Source organism: Colletes latitarsis, chromosome 5, assembly GCF_051014445.1.
Source record: "Colletes latitarsis isolate SP2378_abdomen chromosome 5, iyColLati1, whole genome shotgun sequence".
NCBI lineage: Eukaryota > Metazoa > Arthropoda > Insecta > Hymenoptera > Colletidae > Colletes > Colletes latitarsis.
This window is the reverse complement of record NC_135138.1, coordinates 36796072-36821268: the sequence shown is the minus strand read 5'-3', so window position 1 is coordinate 36821268 and position 25197 is coordinate 36796072. Positions and strand designations below refer to the sequence as shown.

General features: G+C 47.3%; 1 protein-coding gene across 3 annotated transcripts in view; it reads left to right on the top strand.

Moving 5' to 3' along the window:
- The first annotated feature begins 6674 nt into the window (after positions 1–6674).
- The window catches only part of LOC143341910 (uncharacterized), a 61052-nt gene continuing 42529 nt past the window's right edge, over positions 6675–25197 (top strand). The window contains exons 1-2 of one of the 3 annotated variants that reach the window (XM_076765309.1): positions 6676–8828; positions 23337–23378. In XM_076765309.1, coding sequence (XP_076621424.1) covers positions 8363–8828; positions 23337–23378 — 508 coding nt within the window. In that variant the 5' untranslated portion in view covers positions 6676–8362. Of the gene's footprint in view, positions 8829–23336; positions 23379–25197 lie in introns of all 3 variants that reach the window. The other 2 variants (XM_076765311.1, XM_076765310.1) reach the window with 2 other exon arrangements.

Sequence of the window (25197 nt, the reverse complement as noted above, 5' to 3'; positions counted from 1 at the left end):
AAAGTTCTTTTCCTTCGTGAGACGACCTGTCTTCAAAACTTTTAATTGTTGAATAACTTCACTGACGTTAGGGACTATACCAAATAACAAGTACTCCATCGAACTTAGACCTCGAAGGTAGCTTCGTTTCGCCAGATTTGTCGCTGATTTAACTTTCGTCGGCTCGAGATCATCGCGACGAAATTCCGCAGCTGGCAATCGAGTTTTCGTTACATCACGGTTGTGCAAAGCGACGCGAACGGGAAGAGAACTAATCGCGAGGCGTCGTAGAAGTTACGACTACTCGAAATTCGTCATTGTTTGATAAACACGTGGAGACGTAGCACAATGGTTACGAAAAGCTCGTCCGACGTGAAACTTGCTCGTTCCAACTCCGCGATTCTTTTAAATTTCGAGTACCTTTACAAGAGATTGTTCGCGTCTGACGATTCCAATATTCGATAGGAATAACGAAACACCACTATCTTCTTGAAGTTGTAATGAAATATTCGTTGGTATTCGTTCGGTATTGGTAATCGAGAACGGTCTTCTGGCTAAGCGATCGGCAGATTTCGTGTCCAGCGATGGTAATCCTGGCCATCGTGTAGGTTCAAGCGTCCATCGCGGGCCAGCAAGATCCGGATCAGCAGATTTTAATGGCGTCATATCGTTCGCAACAGTTATTCAACTTAAGGACCGGGGTTAAGCCGAAAGAGATCCAGCTCGTTCGAAGGAGAAGCTAGCGGAGGGAGTAGTCGATAGGAGAGTCGTTCTTCCTTCGGAAAAGGATACTTAGGATTAATCAGGAATGCTGTAATTGAATTTAACGTCCGAATTGAGTATTTTCGCTTACAAAGAGCCGAAAGAGAAAGAGAGAGAAGGAAACGGGGTTGGTGACGAGGGGGACACGGTTGAAGGAGCGACCGAGAACGAGAACGAGAACGGGCCGTGTAATTGGAAAAGCTTCGGATTAACAATTTTGCAGGACTCGGCGAAAATGTTCGCGAAAAGAGGATTGCCGGAGCAATGAGATCCTTTCGTTCGGAGTTTGCAGCCAGAGAACGCGGACGGGCGAAGGGCACAAGTTTATCGACGTCGGAAGTGGGCCTCTTCGGTGAAATCGGGTCTGAGAAATTAATTTACCAGCATTGTGCATCGATCGGACTCACCGCTGAGTCTTTCCTGCTTCTTCGACGACGGAGAATGCGATTTTTGGGACGCCGTGTTGCTCCGTTGATCTCCTCTGACGTACCCGTAAATCGTATCGCTGCAACGGCGTTTCTTACCCCTCTTAACGCATTCACCGACAATTAGATTTCGTAACAACTTCTCTAGACACCATAGATATTTTCATTAGAATTTCTAAATTCAGTCTTCGTTTCCACTGGAAGTTTCTACAGAGACCATAGACTCTATCCATGTTATGCATATTTATATCTATTTTTTTCTACTCAATGCAAATTTATTTTTGAAACGCATTGTACGGATTCGTGGTAGAAAAAGGGAGACTCGAATTATTTTAGAAAATGTAGCATCGAAAGGAGAGGTTTCGGACGGTAGTTACACGGTAATATCGTTGAATTTCCAGCTACCTGGAGCATTGCAACCAATTTCATATTTCCTGGCAGCGCTCGTCTCAAATTTCCTCTCGTACAGGATAAATGATCTCGACTACTATTGTAATTAGATAAATTAACAGAGCGTGAGTTGAGGCAGCATGTTCGCGCGCGGAACACATGCACGCACGGGTACGAGAGTGGTTTGAGGTCTAGTTATCCGGAACTAGGATCCCTGCATAGTGCATCGACTAATTGTAAATAGCGCTAGCCACGAAATAAATGCTCGTTAGCGCGATAACAAAAGGAATTTAATCAATTTGCGACCCACGCGTGGTTGACACGATATTTCTTTGGTTTCGTTTCCTGAAGATCGATCGTTTTTCTTCTTAAAGATTTAGAAATTATTCCAACTTGCGTGGAGATAAAAACTTTTAACAGTTAGCGAAAATAAAACTAACAATACTGTCATTTCGATAATTTTCCGTAGATCGGTGCAAAATTCGCAGGACATAATTTCAAGGATACGTACTTACGGAATATCTAATAATGATCAACTTTTTCTAACATTCCTAATGAGAATCCCCCCTTTACACGTTAACATCACTCGTTGCATTAACCATCTCAGAACCCCGCGTTTCCAATTAAATCTCACCGAACGATTTCGCGACTAGTTGCAAAAATATTTTGATTTTCGCGAGCATAAAACCCTCTCTCATAGTGTGTTACATTTAGAACGTTTCATGGATTTTAAAATAGAACGGAGAGCAATTTTACCAGTTATTTCACATTTTTCTACGTTTGATACACGAGTACTGACATCCAGATTCTCATAGAAAAATTGGAATTAAACAGTTTTGCATTGCAGTGCTAAAATCAATCAGAAAAGTTTATACGCAACAAAAGATTTACTTTTTTAAAACCGAGCTGTAAGCATCGGTCATCTTCTTTTCATAGATCAGAAGAGTTACACTCATCCACGCAATTTTCCAGATTGCAAATCAAGTTTCCTCCATCAGAAATAACAGAAATTATTTTCTTCCGTACGATAAATCGCTGCAATTCTTCTCCATGGCGATTTTAGCGTGCACGTGCGTCGAAGATGAAACGTTCACACGCGAAACACCGTCCATGCGTTTAACGTCGCCCGCTTCATTAAACGCATCAGAGCCACGCATTTCCAATTAAATCCTGCCCGTAGGTTTCGTGAGTTGGGAAAAAAATTTTCGACGGAATCAGTTTTGGCGTTCGCGTGCATTAACGAGCGGCAATCTCGCGATCCACGAGCTCCTCGCGAGGAAGCTGATCGCGTTCCCCGAGCGCCTTGCGAATATTGCAAATTATGGCGACCCTGTTCCCGGCTGCGGAGGGTCGAAAAAATCATGCACGACGCGTTTGCAAAAAAGCACGAGCATGGCAGGTCGCCACGGCTGGAATCCTGCTGAAGGAGGCTTAAACCTCCAGAGAGCAGCGATCCGACCCGATGAAGATATTTGCGCTTACACGGTGTGACGCGGCTGATACGCGCGCCCTTACACGACCGCGGCCAGGCACAATGCTCTGAATTTACTGAAGTACAATAATCCGTTAAGTTAAGAAGCTGGCGAGGACTTAATCTGGTCTCTCGCGAGATCGTTGCCGTTCCAGACCCCCCGTTTCTTTCTCGTCTGCTCGCTCTCAGCGCCCGAGATTCTCGAAGCTGAAGCATCTTTTTCGAATCCTTGCCAATTCCCCGCACGACACCAGTAATTGCATTTTCAGGGAACCATCGGGTTTTTACGGCCCGTGCCATTTCGCGTACGGGAAACGCGATTTTTACCACTATTTTTCACCTTTCTTTTGGCCTGCTTCGACTTAAATCTCCTCTTCTCGGACCAAATTGTTTCGGGTTGCAAAGATTCTGGCAACTGTGTTTGTACGAGATTGATTCGTACAGTGTCTTCTTCCCAGGCGAAATTGTTTTAGATCTTTGCGAAAGAATTAAAATAAATTTAAACTAATAATAACAGAGAGAATGAAATACAAAACAATAGTGTCGAGAAATTTTGAACGCAGCTCTCTCGAGAAGTTGATCTCAGTCGTAAATTATTCTTTTCCAAACCGAGTGCATATTCGTCGGCGTGTGCCTGAGCTATATTTCGTCTTTCTACATAGCATGTACTACCTTTGTTGTATAAATTCCCGAGTCTCTTTATTAAGAGAAAGCTCGTAAAGCCGTCCAGGAATGAATTGTACTTTTTTACATTTTTAAGTGCTTGGAACATTTTTCTGACTACCACACGAACGCGGTAACCATTATTTTAAGAGTTACTTAAGTACTGTACAAACTAGAGGTCCAACAAAATTTTCCTGGAAGTAACTCTGTATCGAACGAGAAATTTACATACAGAGTTTATTCAACAATATATTATTACAGTGTTTGAGAGTTTTAGGGAAAATTGAAACCTATTGATGTACCGTTGATGTAAGTAAACGAACGGTAATCTGAAAATGATATTATTTTACATATTGGATCGATGTTTGTTCCGCGAAGTAGCACGCCTGGAAACGTACAATAATTTCTTGATGCGAGTAGCAAACAAGAGATAGTCGGAAACGAAGGAGCTGCCTTACACTTTTCCTTAGCCGAGAAGATGAATGCGGGGATTCCGAGATATTTTACCGAAACAAAGCTCGAAGCACAAAACCTCCCGCCTCCCTCTCTCTACTTTTTCTTCTTCGGCGAAAAGGTGCGCGAGTTTTTTGCCGATAAAAGGACTATCTCAGCTTCGGTATTATGCTTCTTTGGAGTTATTGCTGGCAAATGTTGGAGAGGCGTAAACGTACACGTATCGTGGCGCTTTTCATCTGGAAATGCGAATGATAAATGCACGAGACAGTTCCTTTTCCGGAGAAAAATCGTCGAGCGAGCTTCGGTTCTTAATTTCGACTTTGCTTTGCGTTCCGAATTTTTCCACTTTACATATTTAATCCCAGTTCCTTTCGCCGTCCCTGTGCCAATAAATTTATTCGGATCGAGTTAGTGGCCAATGTCCGATACGCGGGAGACTTTTTCCTCGAGCGAACCTTGTCGGGCCGAAATCAGGCCTAAACTCGAAACCACTATCAAGAGCTCCGGGAAACGTCTCTGTAATAATGAAAGTATTTTAATATATAAAAATATAGATTCGATATGCACAATTGCACTTGAAACATAGGAAGTAGAAGATGCAGAAATATCTTGTTTTTACTGGCTCTGTATTGTCAGTTATTGACAAATGTATGGGGTTCCAAACGATAGATTTACAAACATTGATCGTATAACAATTTATTTTGAAATTTGTGACACAGACGGGTGCATTAAAATGCATTCTTTTAACATTAGAACGTGTATTCATATCATTGCGTCGATCAAGTTCAACGTAAGCTTCTATAGCTCCTAATTCAATAAACGCTGCTAAAGGAATCGAAACCTAAATTCGCTAGAGTTAATTATATTACGATCTACCGGAGGTGATCCAAAAAATGAGGATCGAGCTTTCCCGTTAAGTAAATTATTTTGTTTTAACTAAACAAGGGGGCAGTAAATTGGAGCGTGGAACTGCAATGAAAAATGAGACGTCTCGTGCTACCTATGGCATCCTGGTGCTCCAAGATGGTTCAAGTCCCCCATTGGGAATCCTCGTAGAAGACAACGGATTCGAAGAAGAGGGATCGTGGAAACGAAGCGATATACGGTGTCGAAAATGGATAAAGGAACCGCGTGGATGAATAGGTGGATAGGCAGAGAACGGGACAGGGGGGCGAAGGAAAAGCCTCGTTTTCGAAAACTGGCTCAATTTCGAACGTGGATCCGACCACGGGGCTCGGGAGTCTTTCGAAAAAATTCCCTCCGACACTGTCGAGAGACTCGCCGCCGGAGATCAGGAGTTTCCACACCCTTTCCGTCTTCGTTCGGCCCGAGTCACCCCCGCCACTGGGCCCGCCACCACCATCGACGCCACCGACGCCGCCACCACCCTTCTCAAGTGGAATTGGCGGTGTTGAGCGTCGCGAGAGGCATCCGAGGAGAGTCGACCTTAAGCCGGACGGCCTTAAGGGCGTGTTTCCCCTGTCCGCCGCAGACGGGTTGAGTGATAAATCGATTTACGTCCTGGCCAATGAGGGTTGAAAGTGGCGCTTTCTGATTGGCCCGTGGCTAGACCACTCCCCCTGCGTTAATAAAGGTTCTGGGCGAAAGCCGGTTTCACTGCGCCACAATTCCTGCGAAAGGTCCGTTCGCTCGAACTTGGGGAAAACTACTTCAAAACATCCGTCGCGCCATCCATGCACATTTTTCGAAAGACGCGACTCGACGCGTTCGTTTTTAGCACACATTGGACTGCAAACATCACTGTTGTTTATAGACATACGATTGTTGTCAATGTCAAAATTTTTAACAAGGAAAATCGAAAGATTCCAACCCTCGCGAGCGGAATCTTCGTTTCTATTATGTTTCGTCGCTCCTCGGATTAAAGCTACTAGAGCACAGCTATCGCGTTATATGAAAAAGATGATTGCGAGGTTCCAAGGGGCATTTTCTGCGAATCCAGCCGGTGCATTTGCATGAAAATTGCACGAAACTGTCCGTGCGGACCGGATAACAGAGCAGGAACGGTTCGAAAGAGGAGCGGTTATCAAAATTCTCGAGTATCGCGCCGAACGACGCACGCACCCACGGTGCAGCGTCCCATCTCGTGCATCGGAGGATCCGGCTCTAGAAGACGAGGTCTTTTCCCCGTGGTAAACCGGTCTGTCGTAGGCGTAGCCGGTCGAGGCGTCGACGTTGTCAGACCCCACCTTCCAGCTGGTAACTAGGGCTATGTCTACCCGGCTGGCTGTCTCAAAAAACCGACCAATCCGCGATGCGAGACGGCCACTGTCGGCGCGCAAAGTAGCGGAGGCGCCTTTGTCGCGAGGGTTCGACGAGTGCGGAAAAGAAGGGCAGAGAGTGGGGTTGCGTGCATGCATCGTGCAGAAAGGGCGGCGGGCGGTGACGCAGGGGTAGGGGGTTATCCAGATGGTTTTAGGGGAGGGGGTATCGCGGGAAGGGGACGCGGAGAGGGTGTGTGTGGGTCTGGTAAACGCCACCCTCCGCGACGGGGCGCGATCGTGTGTGTGGGTGCGTGTGCGGCGCACAGCCGCCCCCGGGGGTTTCCCTTCTTCGTTGGTCGTCGCGCAGTCGAGCAACCCCGTGCTGCTCGACAGCTCAGTTGCCCATCGCCGCGACGACGACGCGGTTGCGCCACGACGACAGACGGACGGACGCACACGTCACCGTACCGGGACACACTACCCCGAGAGAGAGCAGCCACACGCTGCTCCCTTCTGACACTTTTCGTTACGGAGCACCGTCTTGGCCGCGTTCGATCGCGGTGTCCGCTCTCAGTACCGCTCCGAATTTCGATTTAACCGCGATCACGTCCTCGGCGAGTCCGCTCCCGAAGGAGCCCGCGACACGAACGCCAACCGACAGAGGAAAAGGAGTTTTTAAAGTGTCGAGGATCGACGTGGGAACGCGAACACGGGAGTCAGCAGTGATAAAGGAATGATCGCTAGCACGCTCAGCCTCTGGTCAGCCGATGGACGTTGTTTCGTGATCTGCGAGAAAGGGTCTTCCAGCTGGTTTGGGGACGAGGAAGACTCCGTTGTCCTTGTAATTCAATCCCTCGAGAATGAAAGGAAACGGTTCTAGGAACCTCCGTGCTCATCGCTGAGGTCCAAGGTGTTTTGTTCGGTGAACGAGCCCACGTCACGTGCTATCGGAGGCCCTGAATAGAACCCCGGAACGAAGATAAGGTTCGAATTGTTTCTGAACGAGTTCGAGGGGAGCCGCGATGGCCGAGTAACTCCGTCGACAGAACGCCCGGGAATTCTGTACCTGATCACAACGAAAATCAACCATTCAACGAAGAGACAGGGCGATAGTGTGACGTTAGACGCGTAGTTGGTAGACAATAGATGTGTTAAAGTGCGAGACGGAACACGGGATATTCGATTTCTAGAAGAACAGGAGCCTGGTTTGTTTCGCGAGTCGCCGCTCGAGTTTGCCGTCGCACGCCAAACGCAGCCTGGAGTTCATTCGCTCAACGGACCACGTATTTCTCTCCTTACAACGAAGATAAGTCGAAAACACCACACAGTAAGCTCCCACTTAATACTCGACGCACCACGTAATTCCTTTTCGAGATATTTCCTATGATGGAGATCTATGAAAACACTTAGGACCGCCGTCGGGGTCCAGCAGTCTGATTTTCGACCACCGTCGCGTCGAATATTCGGTAGAACTTTTCGCGCGGTCGAATCGTTGGCAATTAACGATTTCGTGGCGGGCCTATACCGTAAATCGCATTGACAGAAATATTGGAGGCGATGCGGACGCTCGCTGCAAACCGTCGGACGCCGAGCACACGTCACGCCAAGGCCTAGCCGCGACACGACCACTCGATTCTCTCTTATTCGTCGTATTCCCTACCATCAGAACATATTCGTGCATCGAAACGATTTCACCGACGGCCCAACGAATCAGGATCGCTCGAGGTTTCCCAGCGACAGCATGGCGACAAAAGTTCCTAAGAGTCGAGGCGCGATCTCGAGACACAACCGCTCGAACCTTCGATAGAATCGGTAAGAAGTTCTCCATCGAAGGGCAACGATACACTCAGAATCCTGTTCTCTCTGAATGCGTCGGTAGAGAATATTCTGAAAGCTAGAGAGGAGGTTTCGAGAGACAAAAAGGAAGTCACTAACGAGGATTCGCCGGAGGATGTCGTTTTAAGCACGCGTAATCGTCGATAAATAAAACGAAGATGCCGCAGCGATCGCCGTTCGCGATCCAGGAGCTGCTGGGCCTGAACGGGGCCGGAAACGGAAGCGGAACCGATCGCGGTTCGCCTCAAGCGTCGCCGCCGGCCGGCGTCTCGGCGGTCTCGTACGCGCCAACGGCGCCTCATCACAAGCTATGGGACTACATGCCCAGCCTGACGAACCATCTGGGCAATCTGGGGAATCTTGGGAATCTGGGCAACCTCACGGCCTCGCGGATGGCCTACCTGAACGCGCAGGCGGCCGTCGCGGCTGCCTTCCTGCCGCCGCCCCACCCCCACCCCGCGCACCACGTACCCCATCATCAGGTACATCAGCCGGGACAGCTTCCGGCCTCGCCGGCCGGCGTCAACGTGCATCCGGCTGCACACGCGCAGCACGTACTTCCGGGCACCGCCGTCACCGCGAATCATCATCAGCACAGTCCGACTCAGCACACGCCACCCCATGGTGAGTCGATAGCTTCATCATTTCTTTGATAGATAGTCGACACTTGCGAGAAACGACTCAACATGCCACCCCCTCGTCGATTTTAACACCACTTTTCAGGATAATAACAGTCAGGGACCCGTTGCAACTCGTGAAACATTCGATGTACACGCTTCACCCCTTAACGCTCACATTTTTCTGGTCCGATCCGCCAAAAATGATCGTAATTTTCTATTGGGTTTGCTTCTATACTACGTAACACTGTCTCTTTTATGTTGTATATTACGTTTTTAACATAATAGAGTTGAAGTTGAAACGTAGAATGTGGAGGATAATTATTATTTTCATCCCTTAGGTCAAGTTTGATCAGGAGCGTTAAGGGGTTAATAATTTTATAGTTATGGTCACGTAGTCTTTACAACGCAAGTGATATAAGTCTATGATTGTAATAGTTACTCGGATTTACTTTTACCTCGATGGTAGAAATTAACTCTTTGCAGTGCCATGGCTATTTAGATGTTTCTTTAAGCATAATAACACATTTATGCTTGCTAACCCCTGTTCTTTGTTTACAATTCCAAAAATATAAACTCTATATTATTGTATCTTAGTACTCTTTCAATTCTTGTGCCGCAAAGAGTTAATATACACAACGTGTAGCTTAAGGTATGTATGCATTAATTACTTATATCCTTATTAATTGTTGACTATGTGCATCTAATGTTCTACACATTCCAACAGGGATACGTACTCCATTATTCTGCAAAAGAACTTTAAAATGAGAAGGGGGTAGGTTGGGTTCTTCCCTTGTTAGGGAAGAATTACGAAAATCGTAGCACTTAAAGAGGCATACACTCCTAGAAGAGTCAATAACAAATCAATGTTTCCAATATTTCTGGCTAAATAATCAAATTTACATAATCAAAATTTCGAATACTTATAAATATCTTTTAAGAGTAATTCGATGGCTAATTTGATACAGAAGATGGCTTTTACGATATTTAACTGATTAAATATATCAGAAATTATCATCTAAAGTTATAATAATGATTGTACCAGTCGCTGGTTTTACTATCAGCCTTGATTAGCTAGCTAGCAATACAAATCTAAAAAGCAATTTAGTACAAAGTTAGTATAAAATAGTACCGATTTTAAATACGTGATTTAAGTCTTTAATCTCTCAGAAATGAAGAACTGTTCGATCGATAGACTATTATTGAACACATCAGCAAGTTTAGAATGGTAGTTAGAGCAACTATTAATCACTAACTGAACGAAAACTATTTCAAGCTTGACCGAACAGGCATAATGCTTGCCACGCTTTAATTAGGGCTCTGAACCTTCGTCGGTTTTACGAATATTTACTCACAATTCTTACAGAGTTCATCTTAAATTTTTTATCGTAATTTTTAAGTATCGATCAACAGTCCCTCCGGTAAGTCTGATAGTTCGAAGCACAATCTCGCCACGGTGTGCCCTTTGGCCCGATGGAATGCAACAGCGTCGCGACGATTCTGTACCTTGCAATTAACACATCCGGAAACTATCAACGGATTCCGTTCATACTTAAATTTCCCGATGAAAGGCGAACGCGTTAAACCGTTATTAACGTTCTTCTTGGAAGAAAAGGTCGGCCCTTTCATAGCGAAACGGTTCTATCGCGAAATTTCTCATTGCTTATTTCCAACGAATGGCATTTTGCCACGCGCTGAACGTAACGCCGTCATTATCATTAAACCCTGGCCCCGTATATATATTTATAGATGACGATTAAGATGACATTGTTTCCTCCGTCACGTCGTTCCACTCGCGAGGCGTGACCCATTGTGCTTCAACAATTATAACCGTACCATTTATTCCGCGAACTGGGAGCCTCTAACTGTTTCTTTCACTCGGGGGGCCGTGCGAAGAATTAATAATTAATTTTACAGAAACCGCGGCCGGGTATTGTCGCGAAGTAACGAGCAACCACTTCATTCAATCTTACACATTCGTTAAGACCTACATCTTAGGAGGGGCAGGGGGTAAAGGGGGTGGATACAGTCATAGAAAACGAACAAGAATCGCAGTCTGGCGAGTCGTTAGCCGCTTACATCTAAACGTGAAATTTACAATTAAAAAGTGACCGGAACTTTTCTGTACGGGCGGGCAACTCGCTTACTACGCCGTTGTATATAGCCAGGTCTTTGCAATGGGTCGCAATGGCCTTTTAGTCGCGCTCCTTGTTCGGCCAAGTCGCGAGCAGAGATTAAGAAAGACCCGAGAAACCAATTAAGGAGGGTAGTCTGATATTTTGGCCCGAAAATTGTCGGTCCTTTATAATTTCTCCCCTTTTATCGAGGAATAATTGAACGAGGATGAACAAGAATTAACGTGTACATAGTGTAATGTAGCCTAATGAGGTACATATTGCTTATTCAAAACGTTGGGAAACCATCTACTTTTCATCGATTTTTAAATCTTTGAAACTTTTTGATTCGATATCAAGCTATGAAATTTTACGTAGCATCCACAAAGATCTGAACAGGTATTAAAGTCAGATTTCAAAATTTCAATTAGTTGGCGAGAAAAACGAGTTACCAGACACAGGGTAGAATAGCTCGTGGTCGACAATCTTGCATCAACTTTTCTTGTTCCTTTCTAAAAAATTAGTATTCGGATACTGGGAGCTCCACTGTATGAACGAGCGTCTGTTAAAATAGATTTTTGAACGTTTCGAGTCTCGACTACCCCCATAATGAATGCTCGCGAATATGCTGGCGCGGACGACGACGACGTCGAGACGCCAGGTTCGCGGTACACCGATACATCGTAATAAAGCATTGATCGGCAATCACCGGGATTGCATTTCAATCTTCCGACGAGGCTGAACCCACGACCCTCGGCGTCAGGAACGCGTTGAAGTAAATTAATAGGCGTATCGTGTCGTCCCGGCGTGAAACGAGCACTTAACGTGCCACTTACGGCTATCGCTTAACGGAGAGCCACTCAAGATCGAGTTACCGAAAATCGACGCGCACCTTTGTCGCGCGTACCACGTTGTACGCGAAAACTCCATTGTCCGTGGCGAGTATCGTAGCGTTTTTGGGGAAATCGAACAGGAGTACACGCCAGCTGACCCAGCCTCGAGCCCCGTCAAATCGTCCGTCCGATTTGTGTGCAAATAATTTCTGTTTGCTCGGTAGGCTGTAACGCGATATCTATCGTGCCTCCAGAGGCCCAGGGAATCGCACGTTAAGGGGTTACGCCACTTTGGAGACACCAAATAACTTTGAAAATTAATTGCAATGAAACTGCACCCCCGAAAAAGTACATTTATGATTTATTCGTTAATTTTTTTACTTTTGCGCGACGTAGAGAGTAGAAAATCGGCCGAATGATTTGGTCGAGCGGTGCTTAGCGTCGGATACGTTAGATGGAACGGAGAAAACGAATCGGGCAAAGAAAGAGGGTAGCTGTGTGGGGTGAGTGCACTGTGGGAATTGAATATTTTTGTCAGAATAATCCCCAACGTTATGAATAATTAGTGGTATAATGAGTTGAGTGTTGGGCAGACCTGCAATGTCTCACCAAAACACAAAGAACCTCGACAAAACGTAAAAATGGCCGCACTCCGGCAAAGTGTTCTCAACTCGCACGGACTTACCCCCGCGATCCCGGCCTCGTGAGAATCCAATCGACTCGATTTCAATTATTATAACGTCGACGATCGATGCAGATTTTAAAATTTAGCTAAACTCAAAAAATAATAGTCTTCCTAATTATATAATTCTTTATCCTAAGATTTTGTAAATCCTTGTTTTCAGAATTGTCTAAGAGAGAAGTCACTTTTGACGCACGTTAATTCATGTCTCTTTTGTTTCAAGTAATCATGTTTCTAATACACGTAAACTACCCCTATTTATACATAAATTACCATACTATTGAAAGGTGTTTATTAGTCCAATTTACGCGAATATTTCGGAGCGATCGATGGAATGGAACGTGTAAAGGAGAGATTCTTGGGTGAATCGGTGCTCGTAGGGTATCGAAATCGTGCAGAAAAAGGCGAATCGAGTTTTCGTGAAATGGCATTAACGTCGTAGTATCGCGAGCGGATCGTGTTGTCCCGTATAACGAATTTTGAGAACGATTTTCGGGTGTCGGGTTCCCGGTGCAGCACAAAGGATCTGCCCTTCCATTCAAACGTCACTCTGGCACCTCGTCTTACAGTAGAGCATTTATTTGGCGCGCTTCGTTCGTTCCTTTTTGTCTTAAATCTTAGCCAGACTTAAAGACGAGGGCACAGACCAGCCAACTGCTCGATTTCTCCCCGATAATAAATTATATCGATCGCCGTGAGATCGATGGCGCGTTGTCGCGGCGAAAATTCGACGGATCCGTCTTGTCGAGCGAGTCCCGAAGCCTGTCTAGGTCGTTCGTCGATCATGGGTCTTTTGTTCCAAGCGCATAATGGACCCTAACGCACGGAAATTCGGAACGAGAGGCTCGGAACTTGTTTGCACACTTCACGGGGATCCGTAGATTTCGGGTATCGCAAGCGCACAGGCTAATTAAATCTGATTTCGCGAACTTTAAAAGACGCTCTTCGGGCTATGGAGATATCCAAACCGTGAAAAAGGAAGTGGATTAACCATTGTGCGTGCGAGAGACTCATAAAGCGATGAACTCCAAAAACTAGGGCAATCTTCTCGTTAGAGGAGTGTAAAAGTTTGATTCGAAAATGTAAAGACGTGCTGCAAATATTCGTAAATCGTAGTCGAAGGGTTGAATTCGAACTGCGCGCGAAAAACGGCGACAATGAATGCTCAGGGTAAATGGCGAATGATCGATTCGGCTGGGAGCTCGTTAATCGGCAGGAGGGCGAGAGGGAGGATGGTCGGAATGCAGAAACTGCGGAGATGGCATTGTCTAAAAATTCCGAGATTCGGTGCGGTTCGGTGTGTCGGGGTCTTCGGCTTTCCAACGGCTTGTTTGCGCGTCTCGCTCTCTCTCCGGCGCTTGCTCGCAGCTTTTTCGGTTCGTTTGAAGTTGGCAATCAACTAGATTGCCTATCAACGCCTGAGAAGTCTCCTTGCGCACTCCCGTCGGTCCAGTCCTTTTCTTGCTCCCGCGTTCTCCCTCTCCTTCTCTATTACACCCTCACACACGGCCACGCGACAACGTTGTTCCTCGTTTATTCCCTCCTCGTCTGCGTGGTCGTTTCCTCTCGCAGCGATTTTGTGTACGTTCGCCTCCCGCCTTACCAACCCCACGATTCTGTCGTCCCTCTCCTATTTCTCGCACTTTCTCTCACCCTCTGTCGCCCGTTCCCACTTCTTTCTCCGCCGTTGATATCGTCCTGGTAACACATCTCTGCAAACGATTCCGTAAAACGTGCCACAATCGGCCCGCCATTGTTCCCGCGTACTCCTTTCATCGGAGGGACGGGGAAAATGCGAGCACGCGATCCTGGAGACTCTGCAGCAAACGTTCACCAGGATTCCCGATCGTTGACCATTATTTCACGCTACTGCTGTTCGAGGCTTCAATGGCGACCGGTCATCCGGCGCGTTCGCTCGTTCTACGAACCGTTTTCGATACAAAGGAATCCACGCTTTTCCTCGAACCGTTCCTTTTCTATTTATCCGTGTTGACGATTGTCTGAAAACAATCGTAAATCAGGGGAGATCGAAGGTGGAAGAACGTCTGTCGCTATGAGGGACGAAAGGTTGTAAGGATCATGGTCGGTGAGAGTAGCGAACGGGTTAAAGCGGAGCGGATAGCACGGGGAAACGACACGATTCGCGCCTTAATTCGTCACGCCCCTGATGGAATGGTTTCTGGCGGAAAGTCTCGGAACGACAGGGAAAAAAGGGAGAAATAGCTCGCTACCCTGCAACTGGTAGAAGGGGGTGGGGGTGTGGGAGGCGGGAGGCGATGGTGGAAGCACGGATAAGGGGTGCGGCCTGTAGGCGCAGGTCGATACTGATTAGTACTTCAAAGCGGCTTGAACGCGAGCCCCCACGCGCGCTCAGCTTCGACGATGGAATCGCGACAAAGCAAGCGCCGGCACTCGAGCGAGAAATCTTGAACAAATTAGCGGATTATGCATTCGCCCGGCTTTGTTTCCGGGAAAGTGGCTGCGGACGCGTGTAAGAGTCTCGCGACACGAACACGCACCCACCCGAGGCCCTCCGTTTCGCCTGCGTTTCCTGCGCCTTACGCGCTCCTCGCGATCTTGCGCGATCACGCGTACCCCAGGAATCGCTGAAAGTCAAATTAGCCCATCGATAGCGCGAGAAGAAGCTACCGGAACTCGAGAACGCGCCGAAAAACTGATCGAATCGCGTTCCGCGAAATACGACCTCCGAGAATGCAAATACAAGGGAGGCTGGGATAAGGGGTGGTTTTGATAAAAATGAGGAACGTCTTACTGCGTCAATCTTTCATTGTTTCGTAAATATTACACTGGAAACTCATTTCGAACGCTACCACGGAATGCAAACTCTAGAAAATTAATCCACCATCGATGGAATTAAATCGAGATTGCAACCTACGCAGGTTTGGTAGGAGCTATTTCCGGTTTGTGGAAATTCCACGATCGCGGTGGGAGTCGGTAAATTAATATCGTCAGCAGGCGGCGACACGTAAATACACAAGACTGAAAGGTGTGAAAGAAAATAGTTTGAAAGAAGGGGAAAAATTGACGCGAAGTCGAAGCCAGGACGAAAAGCTAACGACATATTTCGAGAAGCATCGATTACGCGTCCGCGGCAGTTAATTGAGTCGTCTCAAATATCGCTGGCTGGCTAGCTGGCTCTGCGGCTTATGCAATTGCGAATGCAAATTAAACGAAATTAAACAGTTAATTAAAGTACCGGCACCCCCGGGGAGAAGTTAATTGAGATTCTTGGGAGATTTGTCGCGCGGAATGTCTTAATTTAGTCCCTTAAGCGCCCTAACTCGCCTTAACAACTTAGAATAATTGGATAACACTGCCAGGGCGTGCTCGCCGTCAGAAGTAGGAAAATTCAGTCTCTCGGCGCGGAGAGACGCCACTCTAATTTTTTTTCCCTGTTTTTTTTTTTAAGCGTCACGATTCACCCGCTTTGCTCGCTCACAGCAATATTCTCTCAGTGTTCTCATGCAGTATCTTGACTTCGTTTACGTTGACTCCGTCTAACATTGTTCAACTGTTTGGGAAAACTAGTTTTATTAACAAAAGTCTACGGGAAAACTTTTTAGGGTTGGTAGGCAAGAGTTCACGTTTCCATGATTTATTTATGGAGATGAATAAAATTACCACTCAAATATTGACAGCTAGCGGAACATATACGTGAAACGTTGGCGTGCGAAAGGGGTAGTTCCTATCTTCCCATCGATCGGTCGACCACGAATTTTCCCGGCTCGGTCAGAAATGATTTTCTCTCATTACGCTCTGGTCGCGGTGTCAATCATACGACCCTCCACCGACTAATCGCCTAATCGTGTGATCCGCTCGAACAAACCAATCCGGGAATACGAGGAAAATCTCCGGCTCGTGCTCCTCTACCCTTCGTCCGATTGCCAATGGAAAATACGAAATAGATTACGCGATACGGATAAGAAAGTTCAGGGAATCGGTAATAGTGGAAATTACTATTATCCTATTTGTCTCTTCCGACCCTACAAATATACCCGTAATAATATTTTCCCATCTTCGAAGCGAAACAAATACTAAATGCTCGCTTTTAACCCTCGGGTCAAAATGGACTCCGTGAGGCGTTCTTAAATACCTTCACCTTCGTATTTTTGTATCGAGAAGGGTCTCGATTGCAAAGAAAATTAGACTTCCTCGCCCAATCGACGCGAAGGCCCGTAAACGCGTCCACCCAGCCGATTAAAGTCGATGTCAGGAATATTGGTCGGTCGAAGACAGTTTCCCGCCGGCTAAGAGCGTCCTACTTTGCCTCTCGTGCTGTCTCGGCTTTCTTCCGTCACACGAGCGTACGCGTTTCGACCGAACAGTGGCCCGTGGACCGCACTTTGTAAAATAAAACACGAATGCCACCGATTGGACGAAAGTGGGTCGAGTAAACTAAACTCGGCGAAGAAACTGTCGAGTGTGAGGCGTCTGGAAGAAAATTCGTGGCTCGCCTCGACATAAGAATTTTCTAAACTGTGTCTAACGTTTGGTTCGTGTTATGAGCATCAGTTTCAAGTTGCATTAACGAACGGAGCCTCTCGTAACCGTGTTAAAGAACCAAATGTAGCTGAATGGACGGTCGAGAATCGACGCAGGGACGAGTAACGACAGCGAACCGTCGAAGGCGGCTATCGCGTAGGTGTGATCGTTGTTCAATTATTTAATTTGTCGGTGCAGCGCACCGGGTCCGCGAGGAGCGGAAAATCCGTCGACGGGTACGATTATCGACAGACAAACGGTATCGATCTACCTCCCCCGGTAGAAGTCATGCGCGCTAACAGGCTGGGTAAGCATGTTTCACCATAGCGTAAACTCGCGGGGCATTAGTCGAAGGCGGCGTGCGCGTACATACATGCGTAGGCGCGTAGGTAGGCGACTATCAATCGGCCTTTTCGCGCCTGCTACTCACCTCGTAAATTTTCACCCTTTGACACGCACCTAATAGAAGACCCTTCGAGGGCTATGCTCGAACTCGCTGTAGCCGGTGGTGCTGTGTTACGGCAATGGTGGCGGTCGACGTGGCTGCCTAACCCCTCGGGAGCCTGCGGGACGTTAATGAAATAACACGGGAATTAGTCTCGGACATTACCGGCAAACTATGTCCATTACCGCGGCCCCGTGTGCGTACAGTAAGCCCTGAAAGTTTCTCCCCGATGCAGTAATGTCCTTCGAACTGCTGCTCGGTCGGTATCGGGTACAACTTGACGGACAGGTAGGCGAAATTTGATCGTTACCGTGTTAACTCTGCGCAAAATAATTCCAAACCATTTCCAACATGTGCTGAGTAACAATTAAAAATATTATCGTTTGGTTCTAAAATATAACTGTACTGTGAATTTCGAACGACTCGATAGGTAAAATTTTTAACAACTAGGGGAGACATTTGTTCCTGCGAGGTTCAGCAGTTTCTGGGAATCTGTGACGAGTGGGTGTCGATCGGAGAATCCTCGTCACGGGTCGCTCGATGCCGATGAAAATTAAGGGAAATTGAGCGTAATCGAAGTCGCCGACGATCCGGCGGGACAGTGACTTCCAGTCAGATCGGATGTCAGTCGCGTTGGAGAGTTAATTGCAGGATTGTATCGAATCTGGCTCGACGTTGGCTGCGCCCGAACGACGCAGCGCGTCAGTGGGTCAGAGTAAATTGAAAATACGGTGCGGCCTCTTCAGCTTCGAGTCGCTTACGCGGACTCCGCTCTATGCTGCATCACGTTCCTTTCCTCCTCCGTGCATGCAACTAATTTCACACTCCGGGTGGAAAGTAGGAGGCGAATACAGCGCTCCTCGACGAGCCCCTTTTGTCGCCCGCGGAGATCCCTTTAGGGATTCTAGTGCAAATCTAGCAACGTCACGCGGCTCTCTGTAATTCTTTGCTGGTTTCGAGCATCGATTCACGGGGTTTGTCAAACTCGAAACTCACTTTATCCTACGGAGAATTGGTAGAAAATGTTATTTAAGAATGTATCGTACATCACTGTGATCCCTACGAGGCTTACGGAATACAGGACTCGGACGCCTCTCATCGTAATATCGCAAGTAATAATTTAAAACTTTCTGCGAATAACGAATTGAGACTTTGAGAGTCAAACGGTAAATGGAAGTGTAAAGAAACGTGACCAAGTCGTAAATGGGACGTCTGAATCGCGAATGGGACGTTGATGCATCCTCGACACCCTTTTCTCACACTGGGCTTTGCTCGCGTTCTGCTCGAGGATGACGATAATGTGTTTATTCGTCCGGATACGTCGCGCGAATTTAGGCTGAACTCGGTTGTGGTAAAAGTAGTCTTCAACAGTGAGTGAATATGTTGCAAAATGAGTTCGCGCCTGAACTTTAGAAATATTTTTTATTCGGACCTTAGTTACTAAACTTCGAGCTTAGCCTCCATTTTGGTAGCACATGAAAGGAGATGTTGGGGTTTCGTAGAGTTTCGAAATTGGACGAATCCGCGAGACGAGTAATTGGCCTTTGCGAGAGTGGCTGGCTGCGGTTCCTGGATAGCCCGAGGTAACGAGCACTCGGTAATCGGCCTCGTCGGCTCGACGACAAATAATTACCGGCGTAAATAGCAAAAAGGAGGAGTTTCGCGATGGCTGGGTGAAAAGAGCGGGTCGACGGGAGGCTAAAAAACAAACTCCGTCCCGGAGATCGGCGTCGGCCGGGGTGAGGAAGATGCTCGTGTAAAACGGCGGGGTGCGTGGGTGTGGGAACCCGAGTCGCGCGCACGCACGCACCCACGCACGCACTCGTGGCTCTGAGAAGAGCTCCGGGCACGAGAGAAGCTACTACTAGCTTGGTTTTCCAAGTCGCGAGAGCAAGCATCGCGGAATGAGCTGCTACTTAGAGAGAACGGGTGGAAACGCATTCACCGGCACGCAATCAAGGCTCCTCGTGGGCTGCCGGCGCGCTCTGCACCTACACGCGTGCACACGCGTGTGAACCCGCGCGGTTCCCGTGCCCATTCATACAGCGACGGGCAAAGATTTGCTTCGCGACACCTCTCCGGGGCGAGAAAGCGCGAGCGATACCCGGCTAAGCGGTGAAGAGAGAGACGGGGCGAAACACGGGGCGACGCCGAGCCGCGCCGCGCCGCACCGCGCCGCGTCGCTCCGTCGAGGGAGAGAAAAGCAAGAAACCGAGGTACGCGAAATCGAGCCAGAGGGAGAGGGAAAACGGAGGACTACGGCGCGCGTACCGTGTGTTTGAAGCGTGAATTCATGTATGCTTGCGAAGCACTCTTCACAGGGGACAATCGAGGTGTTGGACTGGAAATCCATACCAATTTGAGCGACTTACGGTCGTTCGCTTGAAAGCACGGTACACGCCACCGACGGCACACACGCACCACCGCCACTTACACCCAGCCACCGAGCCCCGTCTACACGCGAGCGCGTTTACGCGCGCATCCACGCCTAAGCGCGCAAACGCAAGAGGATACGTCGTCGCGTACGACTTACTTCCATCGCTAAATCTCGAGTTTAGCTGGCCAAGGCACGCAAATCGGGCAAAAATAGTGGTTCTCCGAAAGGGTGAATATCGAGAAACGTTCGTACGCGGTCTAAACAAAGGAGGGGTGGGATTCGGGGGCTGACTCGACTCCGCGTCGAAGGAAATTGCACGTCGAAGGAGCCCGGGTCGCGTTAACGCGTCCTGAATGGGCCAACGCGAGCGGAGCGTTCGGATTCCGGCAAGAAAGAGACCCGCGAGGGTGGGGGCAGGCAAGGACGTCTTTGAAGGAGTAACCACAAATCCTAGTATAATACTAATAGGGCCATAATGGAGTCAATAGGGCTTAGCCGCGCGACGACAATGAGATCTTGTCAAAATACTCCCGGTAACACGAGACCTAGGAAGTGGATTTTTCTCAATGGAGGCCCCTGTCTTGTCACCAGTGGCGCGGGCCAACGGCCGCATTGTGGAGTTTTCAAAAAATCTGAAACCTTTTCAGCCGTGTGCGCGATTGGGGTTTAAGTTTCAACGCGCGGACGGACACGGGAATTCCGTGAAGGGCGGAACGAGCCGCAGGAAAAGCGGAATAATACCGGAATATAATGCCCTGTGACACGCGTTCCCTTTGCACCTTCAAGTGAACAGCGCTCCGATCGCGATTCCGCGTCCCCCTGCCTCGTCAGCCGCCCGTTTCTCTCGTTTCTGGTAATCGATTTGCTCCAACGACGAGTCGAGAAAACAATTTTCGAGCGTCAAAATAAATAATTGCATCGCGTGACATTTTCTGCGCAGAGGTGGGTGTGCGCGAACGACCGTTAATCTCCGGTGGAGTATCAACGAATCCCTGCTCCACATTTCCCGCGGTCCCGGTGCTTCTAAGGCTTGTTAAGTGTTCCGACGTCGGAGCGCACTTTTCTGGGTTAATTTATCAAACAAACGCGCAAACTCGGCGCGAGCCGGCATCCCCATTTTAAGACGGCGGCTCGTTAAAGTCGTTTGAGGGTGGAGTTCCGCCGCCCCCGGTGGCCGTCAGCCGCGCAGCCACAACTACAACGTCGCGGCCGGGCCTCTGGTCGTTCCTGAAAACGCGATCCACGTAGCTACTCTCTCTTTCTCTCTCTCTCTGTCTCTCTCGAGAACGAGCCCCTAACTTCCTTCTTAGGAACGCGGGAATCTTTTTCAACCCCTGTTTTTCAGCCCCCGCCGCCGGCGCGTCCTCGCGTTGGACGACTTTATTAGAAAGAGGCCGCGCCGGAACGTCTTAATAGGCGAACTTATTTTCGTTCTGCGACCGAGCTACGAATGGAGACGCGTTGGCCTTTCAGGAATAGCCATTGACGTTTTGGTTATTAAGCTTCTGGCTTGTTAGCCGGATAAAGTAAGACGTTAGTTTAGAAACGAATTATCGCCTGTCAACGACTGAAATTCTAAGTGCAGTAACTCGCCGATGCCTAACAATTGGTACTAAATAAAATGATAAATCTGGGGAACAAGCAGGTCAGGCCGTATGTCCATCTGTTAGAAAATCGTTCGTTCAAGAGCTGTCTAGCTACTCGGGTGAAGTGGAACGGTGCACCGTCATGCATAAATCGCGCGCTACACCTAATGAAACTTGTTGAAATAATTCGGGTTACACGAAAAATTGAGAAATTGACCTGTTAATCTCTCGCGAAGCAAACCAATTAACGTCGCGTAGATCGATGATGAGAATTTTAATTATTTTTTTCCAGTCTCGCGGACCGTCAGCCTCGGATGGCAGTTTACGCGGCGAAATCGTTGCGAAATTATTAACCGAAATCCTTAACAAATGGGAAAAAGCCAGCCAGTCGTTGGTCGACAAAGTGATTCAGAATCCAGTGTCGCGCGATTAACGGGCGGATTTGTTCTGTCGCGCGTTGGGCAATTAAATCCGCAGGAACTGCAGCGGAGCTAACGAGTGAGAGCTCGCGCGACTAAACGTCTGCGCGGCAAGGATCGCGCGCCGTTTTTCAAAATTGCCTTTAATTACGAATATCGCTGTTGTTGCCGCCGCCGAGTGCCAGGCTTGTCACTCGTTAAACGGAACTTATGGGAACGCAATTATTAAGATCCGCCAGCTCGATTTTCCCGACGTTTTCCTCGTCCCTGCTATCGTCGTTTCCAATCTAAATTTCGTTGTTTATAAGTTACTTATGAAGAAGGTTCGATCCAGTATCGATTCGCGGGCAAAAAGATCGGGAACTCTTCCGATAATCATTCTAACGAGGTGACCTGGCTCCCGTCTGGTCCCGCGCGAAAGAGGTCCATGTGTGTTTTTTTTCCGCGAGATTTTAATTAATTAAATTACAGTTAATTCTCGTCGAGTCATTAAGGGTAGCGCATTCGAGCCACGCTATACCACGTATATATATACGTGTCTCTCTCTCTAGATCCCAACGGCCATTGAGACTGGATGAAAAATGTCTTACTAGGCGCTAATGAAATAATCGTCGAGTTAATTTCGCGGAGTCGTTAATCAGGGTCGAGCGCCGAAGCAGGCCGTGCACTGCATGCCACCCCCTTCGGAGCGCGTTTCACAGAATTCTAGTTAATTTTTAGATGAAATTTCATTTCGCGAATGCTGCCTCTCACTCTCTCTCTCTCTCTCTTCTTCCTTCTTTTTCTCGCTCTTTTCTTCCGACGTCCTTCGGTCCTGGCATTCGTTATAACTCGCGACGGATAATTATTGCAATGAATATTTGCGCGCGTAATTTACGGCCGCGGAATGCCAACCAAGCATAAGCTGTAATGTTTTCGTGGTCAATTAAAAATTTCTGTTCCTGAAAACCACGGGCCTGCGCGTTTTTTTAGAGCGTTGCTGACATTCCACTGAAAATATTCGTTTATTAAACGGATTTCCGGTAAACCACGCAAGTATTAAACAGCAAACTATTTACGAAATACCTGTACGCCAATGTTTTAAAGAAGCAACAGAGTTTTAGGATTTATTGCTATTAAATCGTCGCTCAATAACTCTGTGCTAACGCAATTGTAATGTATTAGACTCTGTTCTTGACAAATTCCTCGAATAAAATTATTGACAATGCTTGGACAAGCAGTCTCGTTTATTCGCTGAGGGAAGAAAGCGCGGTATAAATGTTTTCTGCGTAATATGGGTCATCAGATTCACTCACTCTCCGAGTAGACTCTCAGAGATGAGTCCACTTTCCGTCACTCTCGCCGCGTATTTCCTCGCGAAGATGTAGAGCAATTATAATGCTCTTATTCATCAGGGATGATTTTCATACCTAATAATTATTGGATTAATTTATCCCTTCTTCCGGGAAAAGGAATCTACTTTGAACCTTATTCATTATATTGTTAAATATGTATTAAAACATTAGGTTTCTTTTCGTAGGAAATCATTACATCGGACGATGCATTTTCTGTTTCAGGGTTCTCTCAGTCGAAGAGTTCGTTTTCAAACCCCAGTCCAGGTAAGAAATGGTCGAACATTACCAATAATTTAAACAACACGAGCGCTCACACAAGATTATTCTACCGTTGAAACATATGCTATAAACATTCGTTTCGAGGTTCTTCAAAAATGTGCTCACGTCCGCTAGTTCTCTGTCTATTCTCGATGAAACGAAAGATCACTTTTTCGAATTTTACGGAGCAAATCCATAAAGACGCGCAAACGACCGTGCAAGGGATTACGATGCCTCTCGCCTGAGTTCTTCGACGCAGTCTACTCTCGCGATGCTCGATATTTATCGCGAATCTCGGTGCTCTCGCGAACGATCATGCACTTCGGAAGAATTCGCGTAAAGTTGTCGGCAGATTGTTCTTCGAACCGAAAGTACCGATGGAAAATCGTGTAAGAGTGAAACAACATATTTATGGTCGAATATTAAACGAGTCTCTTCAAAAATGGTAACAATTTCAGGGTGTCGTAAATCTTCTTCGATTCGTCAGCATTTTTTAAAAACGAGGCCATCGGTAGAACGTTGAAGATTTGGAAATGTTAATTGTATGAATATGGATAGGGGGTGAAAAATGTGCCAAAGTAGAAGCAGATTTCCCATTACGATTCATAACGCGGTTCATTCGGTCATGACGAAGCTACATCGGTCTCCCGATGACGTCATGCGGCGAAGGATGAGCGGAAAAACTGATTACGTATTCATGCTTGCGATGATTCTGATTTTTCCGAGCCATTAAGCGCCGCTGGTCTGACTCGCAAAGCGATGTCGCTCGAAACAAGGGACGACAGGTTGAAAATGATTACTGTGGATGACCTTCGTGTCTAATGGGGGCTGGGTTTGCACTTCGTTACCTACTCTCGCATCTTCATCGATCTGCCGTATAAATATTTCGATGTAGACTGCGAATAATTATTGGGTCAAACTGACATTTCCAAAAGTTTTACTTGGAAAAAGGGATGATGCATAATAATTATTTGTAAAATCATTTCCCATTCGTGGGGAATAAGGGACGGTGGAAGTTTCCATGGAGAAGTTAGAAGCAAGAATATTTGGGCAACCAGGAAGCTTCAGGTACGAGCAATCGTGTATAATTTCGCGTTGTCTCGAGTTTTCCGGGGGCGAGCCGAACGGCGATATTAAATTTCTTGTCAAAATATTTCGTGAAATCGAGGGTGCCGACCACACCCTCCCCTATTCGAACGCTAATCGGTAACGGGAGACTTTCTTTTCCCGAAACTCGATTCTGCCTCCACGCCCACAGCCAAATTCTAAATTGCTGTTCTTTGGCCCGGGCAAGTTTCTATAGAATTCCTCTAAAACGCGTAGCAGATATCACCCACAGTGATATATTTCCTCGGAGACACGCAATCTTTTCCTACCTGTAACCTCCGAAAACTAACAACAATCGCGAGTAAAAGAAAGCCAGAGGAATTCCTTTGGTCGTGCAAACAAATTCAATTTATTTGGAAGATTCTATATCACCGATTTAACTATCCAAGCCTAATTTCTCAGTACGTTCGAGTTTGTTTCCCACGCAAAGTAATAAAAATAATAAGAGAACCTCGAATGTAGGAAATAAGGGGTGCGGATCGGCGGGGGAAATGCGTTTGGAACGATTTTATTGGCCGGAGTTTTCGTTGCGTCAGCAGGAAAACGAACGGTTTGCCATCAGGATTACGAAGGATCCCGGGCAAGGACGAGAGGCGTCCGTAACGAGCAGCTTTCCGACAGAATTGGTTGTTTTAACAACTGCGCGCCACTTTGAGCCGCTAGGTAAGAGGACCTGTGTCGAGGGACGTGGAAAAGGGTACGAAGGAACCGTCGAACG